Source organism: Buceros rhinoceros, unplaced genomic scaffold, assembly GCF_000710305.1.
Source record: "Buceros rhinoceros silvestris isolate BGI_N320 unplaced genomic scaffold, ASM71030v1 scaffold13573, whole genome shotgun sequence".
Lineage (NCBI taxonomy): Eukaryota > Metazoa > Chordata > Aves > Bucerotiformes > Bucerotidae > Buceros > Buceros rhinoceros.
Window position 1 is genome coordinate 18254 of NW_010401881.1, and position 6887 is coordinate 25140.

Below are 6887 nucleotides of genomic sequence, written 5' to 3' on the forward strand. Positions count from 1 at the left end.
TTCCTTGCGTTGTTTCTTGCGTTCCTCCAAACGGTTACGCCTCTCTTCTGCTAACCGCTCCTGGAACTGCTTGAGTTTATCCTGAAATACAAAGATACACATGAAAACACAGCACTGTAATGTTTAAAAGCTAGACAGTTAACAAATGGCTAAGTAAAGCTGCAAAGAAACACAGACCAACTGTAACAAAGTTTATAAGCTTTGCTCCATTGAAAAACAACTTCCTGTTTGCCATTTCAACCTTCTCTGCAATCCATTTCATGTAAGAGAAGAGACTCCTCCTTAGAACATCGTGTGCATCGCCACGCAGTTTTAGTCCATCTGCTTTTTCAGGAAAGGAATTATCTGTATAATAATTTACCTGCACCTGAAATACATCCCCTAAAATGACCTATATTGTTGCAAAGAATCATATGCAGTTACTTATTTTAACCTAATACCTCTTTTGCCTCCTTCTTTAAACCAGTTCTTACCACAACACAGCCAAATAATCAAAGCTATGAACAACCTCAGCAAACGTACCATTTTTAAAATGTAGAGCAAGAAACAAAGGCACGGCACTTTCTCTGCCCTTGTGTTCTAATTTCTTATTAAATTTTTACAAACAGAAAAAGTAACTTTAAGTACCAAATACTTGGAACCGTCCAAATAACTTACAGATTCAAACAAAAAGATTAAAAGAACAGTAGACAAGTATTTCTACCTATTTGTCGGCTTCAATATTGTTGTCAGTATTATTCCATCACCACACTAAGCCCAAGGACTTGTACAGATACAGCTGGCTGCTCATACGCTACCCATCATAGCTGTACTGAAATAACTAATTTACCTGTCCTTTATTTTCCACAGAAGCTACTCCAGAAACTGTCAGTAATTTTAAGTGATAATATCTAGGAATGGCTGCAAGACATCTTTTTTCCTTACCTTTTTTTTTTAGTCAGAGCAGAAAATTAACAATTCCATAATTCTGAGCCATTCTAGACATTAATTTATTTCTAGTTTTCATGAAGAATCACGAGTTTAGTTCCCTACTTTAAGGGCATATTTTATTACAATACCATCTCTCATGTACCTCATAAACTGTTCGTCGTGATGCTTTGAGCCTAGCTTCAAATAAATCTCTATCCTCCAACATCCTTGAGAGTCTGTTCTTGTGCTCAAGGGCTTTCTCGCGCTCCAGCTGCAAAGTGGTGATCTAAAAACAGAAAATACACAAAGTATTGTGAAGTAAAATCTTAGTATATATTTGCATTTAACCTATCTCAGCCACTAGAAAATTATCTCTTCCTCTTCCAGATTCAAGACAAGATGCTGCCGTCCACCAGCACAATGAACTGCGAAGCTAACACTGCATTCTTCATACCAACTTTTCCCTTCTTCCCTTGGATTGAACTGGGGAAAAAAGACAGTGGAAAATGCACTATTTTTCATTCATTGCTAATGGACTTTACCATCTGAACAGAATATCCTTACCCTTTCTTCCTCCTGTTGCTCCCACAGCTCCATGTCACGCACTCTTTGCTCCTCATATGCTGTCTTTATTAAAGGAATTTCTTCTAAGCGCTTCGCTCTTTCAAAATAGTCAATCTAAATAAAGATAACACACCTTTAGCAGGCTGTAATGCACAGACCAAATCGGGAAGACTATCTTCAGCATCCCCCAAAGGAAACCCCCGACATCTGGAGATGTCTCCAACACATCCGATATATTATTGTAACAGAAGGTCAACCACCTTGCATCATACCAAAAGACCACCTAACCAAGAACCTGCCTCCACCACTGGCAAAGAAGTGCCCTCCTGGCAGGGATGCAAGAACAGCGGCAGGCGTATGCACAAGACTCTCTCAGCATCATCCATCTCCAGCTCCTGGCACTTGCTGTGTTGAAGCTTCTTTGTACTTAGTAGGCACTGGTGGATTTCTCCTTTTGTCCTTTTGAACTCAGAGAAGCTTTTCATACACAACAACATCCTCTGCAAAGAACTCCCATGTGTCTACAGCTCACAGCATGAGGACCTGCATTCTCCTTACACATAGTTCTGCATATGGCTCCTACTGGCTTCATGTGACGCTTCCTACTTCACCATCCTTTGCAGCTGGTGCAAGAACAACTGCTCCCCCTTGTGAGCAACATGTTACAACAGGTACACTCTCCAGAAGTCTTTCAGACTTAGGAGTACTAATTTACACAGATATTTCTCACACAGAAGCCTATCCAGATCATTGAGAATTCTTGTTGGCCTCCTCTCAAACTTCCAGTTCATTCACATCCTTTTTGAGATAAAGAGGCCAGAACTGCACTCACTGCTTGAGATACAGAACCACCAAGTTCTCACTGCTGACCAAGAACGTTAAGTTTGGAGCCCATAATTTAATCTGTAAAGATGAAGATTGGGGGATTTTATTTCCACTTCCTCTACACAAAGTATTTTATATCTATGTAAACTGAATTTCATGCAAAGACTCAACCTTTTACCCAACAGCTGCAAAGTTTTCTTTGGGGAAGAACCTCGTAAAAAGCTTTTTGGAAAATCCAAAATAGTTAGACCAAGCAGACCACTCTTACAGCTTTAGAGAACTCCAAGAGGAAGCCCTGGCTTACAGTTCTGTGACAGAAGCTGTGCTGACCTTTCCGTGTACTTCGCATTTACCCACTACTGTTTAACATATTTGTTTAATATATTTTCTGCTACTTTGCCCAGTATGAGCATCAGGCTTACAAGCCTGCAGCATAGAAGATCCTCACTGGAACCTTTTTAACTTGCCACTTTCTAGTATCAAGCTAGTTTTAAGTGAACTGAATTACCACCTGTATCATACAACCTCTGTTTCATTCTTGAATACTGTTGGAAGTCCTGGGTGAGTTTCACCTTGCCCAAGTTATATATTTCTATTTACAGTAACAGCACATTCCTCGCAATTTTATACCCACCCAAGTTTGACAGGTCCTATTCTGACGTCTAGAAAGGATCCAGCAGTGGAATTTCCTCTGTTTCAGTCAGGACTAATGCAACTAATTAAATCTAGCTTCTTTGTAACAATCTCACCTTCTGTGGATGTTTCATCTTCTCTGAAGATTTTCCAATTTTAAGTCTTCCCAACTTGTTCACGTAAGACTCAGTTCACATACAGCTTAAGGGACCATTTGCGAATCAGCTCCATCAATTAGAACAGGTTTGTGCACGGACACCAGAAACTCGGCTGGTTTTTAATCCATTTACCTTTTTTTAGTTTCACACAACAGTATTTTCAACACCAATATTCTCTATGTGTTGTATCGGTATGTGTCAATACAGGGGCTCACAAACACTATCTGAAGTGTCTGTGGTACAGACAGCGTTTTGTACCCTTCCCACTCTGTACCTTTTTCTCCTGATTCTTCAGACGTTCCTGAAGTTCCTTCTTTTCTTTTTCCAGTTGTTCAACTTGTTTAGCCATAATGAAGTCAGGATCCAATTCTTCAAGATCCTACAACCAAGTAAAGTTGTCAATGCAAAATAAAGCAACATTTTTTCCTGTTACAAATGTGGCTTGCTTATTTATTTACTTAAGCTTCTCTGCAGTTTTCCCCTCAACTTTTGAGCTAATTATTTCAGAAACATACTCAGTTTCTTTTCCCCTCTTCTAGGCAACTTGTATTTCATATTCAAAAAACTCTCTAAAGCACTTGCATCTTGATTTTTTAATGGAGACACAGTCCAGGTGCTACAAAATTGGATCTGCAGGTCTATTTTGTACTTCAGATACTCTTTAAGCAACAAGAAAAAACCAAACCAAACCAAACAAAATAAACCCAAGCAAAAAAGGAAAACAGATGGACTTAATTCCTCCAGGTAGAAAAGGTCCTATCCAAGCTCAGAATTAAGGTTTACTTATGCTGTTGAGCAAATTAATTATTTCAGCGTCAAATGGTCTCATTCTTAAGAGAGACTGTTGGTAAGACCAGTTACAGTGTAAAACTAGTAAAAAACCCACTAAATTCAGGCAACTCAGCAATGTAACACTAAAAGCATAAACCACCCTCAAAACATCAATAAGAAGTTGTCTACCTCAATATCAATATCTTTAAATGCTTTGGCTCCCAGTTCAGTCTTCTTAATCTGCTCCAAGCGCTCACGAACAGTCTTCTTTTTGATCTGCTCATGCTCTTGCAGGATACGCTCCTTCTCTCTTTCCTTTGCCTCCTGGCGCAGTCTCTCTTCTTCAGCTTTCCGGACTTTTTGTAACTCCGCTTCACGCTGTTCCAGCTCTTCTTTTTCACGCTGTATGTTTAAACTTTCAAGGCGCTCCTTCCTTTCCTCTATAGTTTGACGACGTGCAAGAATACGTTGATGCTCCTTCCTTGAATTTTTTAAGTAGGCAGTGATTGCCAGCTGATGTTGTTCTTCTTTCTCTTGCTGAATTTAAATTAAGAATAAGACAATGATGTATACAGCATCTCTTTAAAAGGGCAGAAAGCATAGCAAAGGCTTCCTAAAGAAAACTCTAGTTTATAAACTAAGTCTTATTCTCCAAATTTGCCAACTGCATGAAAATACAACAGTACTGGCAATTCTGGACACTCATCCAAGTGGCATATAGGGTAGTATCAACCCACTAGAACCACGTGCACATGGAGCGAGTTCTCTGTGAAAGACAATATGCTGCAACGCATCTTAAGCATGATAGTTTCACACTTTTTCCTGTCCAAAAACACTGCACACCCATATGATTGTGATATTTTAGACTAACTGGAAGAGAGTTGGTGGGGTCAATCTTGTTTGTCTCTGCACGTGATAGCCAGAAGAGCACCACATGTACTGTATCTCACCAAAGCACCCTTGTCTTTAAAGTTTTGTTTTTTCCAAACACATGAAGGGAAAAATATCCTAAGTGATACAAAGCACTGAGAGATGATAAACAGCTGCTGTTTAATTAAATTACAAAAAGCACTAGACTTCTAGACACCAGCATATAAACCATTCTTTAAGTAGCCGTCCCACCACTCTCCTCGTCTGGAGCACCCATACAGTTCTTTGTAGAGATCCATGCTGCATACATGAAGAGGTGGAATTGTGCCAGCTTGGGTGCTGTCCCTTTTAACCAGACCAGCAAGCAGCCAAACGCTGCAGCCCACTTGGCTCTTGACACACCCTCAGTCACACTGCTCTTGAAACATGAGCTAGTTCAGAGGTATTTTTAGTAATCTGTCACTTCTAGGGCATTCAACAAGAACACCAAAACGCCCATACTTTGTTGCAGACCTGCAAGCCTTTAAGGATAAATGGAAGTGCCCAAAACATGAAAATGAAGTGTCAGATGAATTTAACGATTTTGTGCATTATAACAAATTTGAGAGAAATTTCAAGTTTTTAAGCACCTGAAAAAAGTGAAAAGCCTTGATCTGAATAGCAAAGGAAAAAAGGCTATCAATTTGCTCTCGATCAATATTCACCTTGATGCTGTACCTCAATTTACAACCGCAGTTACTAGCATTTATGTCTTATTCAGCTACTTGTAGTAGCAAGTATAAGACTATTCATCATTTCTATCTATAAACGTACAGATAAAGCCTGTGTTCCTCTTTCAAACCAACAATCCATTGGTCTAATACCAATCACTAATAAAATCTTTTCAGGGGAAAACCTACATGGAAATATTTTTATCTTGAACATATAAAACAGGTAATACATGCTCAGGCTAACATAAGTAAGCCAGCATTAGGTGTCACAATACTTTGCATGTTTATATTTGAAGAACATTAGTCAGTATTTCAACCTGTGTAGAGAACGTAACACAGACATCTTGCTGTCAGCCTTTTACTATAAGGAAAAATTATTTGAAATGCATGCTATGAAATCTTTCATAAACATAAAGCAAAAAAAAAAAAAAATGACCACTGCTCTTCTAAGAGAAGTGAAGGTTTAACTTGCCACAACCCAAGCATGCTGGAAATCCGAGACTGATCTACACCTCGCTCCTACATGGCTCTGGAGAACCTGAAATGCGAGCTCATCGGTGAGTCCAACCTTGAAGCCAACAGCCCCAGTGAGGAGCATAGGAAGTGACAAGGACAGGTCGGTTCTCGAGCTGTGGGATCTTTCGTTCACGTTTTTAGATTCCAATATGAAGTTACATTCCAGGTTCTTCACAGCAGCAGTTTCTCCAGGAAGAATAAAGCAAGCAGCCTCTCAGATTTTCAAAAACAAATGTAAATTTAAAACAAGTCCTAGCACTGTAGCCCTGTCTATGGTTAAGTTATTATTTGCTATATCCTAAACCTGATATACGCAGGACTGGCTATTTAAACTCGGGCCTCTTGTGTAAGTGTTGATATGATTTTTGTTATGAGCATCACTAACAAGTTGGGTGCATTTAAGGACTTATTTTTCTTCACAAGCAGAAATAGCTGACTTCCACTAGGCTGAAATAAAAAAGAAATTAAAATGTACATCCAATCTGAGAAAACACATTCATTAAAAAATAAGGTTTAGTTAAAGTATCAGGTTACTATCTTACGTTTCTACTTAATCCACAAGTATATAAATGCAGCCAATCAGATCAGAGATCAAATCAGATCGTTACCACAATGCTCTGAAAAAGACAGCAACACACTTCTAAAAATAAACAAATGTATAAAAGCACCAATTGCTACCGAAGAAAATCCTTGCAATGTCACGTTAAATCAATCATCAGACAGCTCGCCGCCTTTCCTGCGTCAGGGAAAGGTAAAGCAAGTGACCCCTTCAAGTATGATCTAACAACTTCAGAACAAGCCTGCCTTGCTAAACCATTAATCTATCAGAACAGGTGAGTACATAACAGATGCAGAATAATACTTTGCCATTAATGAAAACATTGACACCACTCTACATTTGTATATATTAACACCTCAAGGATCAGTTGGG

At 39.0% G+C, this 6887-nt stretch overlaps 1 protein-coding gene across 1 annotated transcript in view; it reads right to left on the bottom strand.

The window, feature by feature from the left end:
* EIF3A (eukaryotic translation initiation factor 3, subunit A) overlaps window positions 1-6887 on the bottom strand; it is a 29740-nt gene that overhangs the window by 11237 nt on the left and 11616 nt on the right. The window contains exons 11-15 of the mRNA XM_010132439.1: window positions 4050-4397; window positions 3364-3468; window positions 1474-1587; window positions 1073-1195; window positions 1-81 (exon numbers count right to left, since the gene is read on the bottom strand). Coding sequence (XP_010130741.1) covers window positions 1-81; window positions 1073-1195; window positions 1474-1587; window positions 3364-3468; window positions 4050-4397 — 771 coding nt within the window. The remainder of the gene's footprint in view (window positions 82-1072; window positions 1196-1473; window positions 1588-3363; window positions 3469-4049; window positions 4398-6887) is intronic.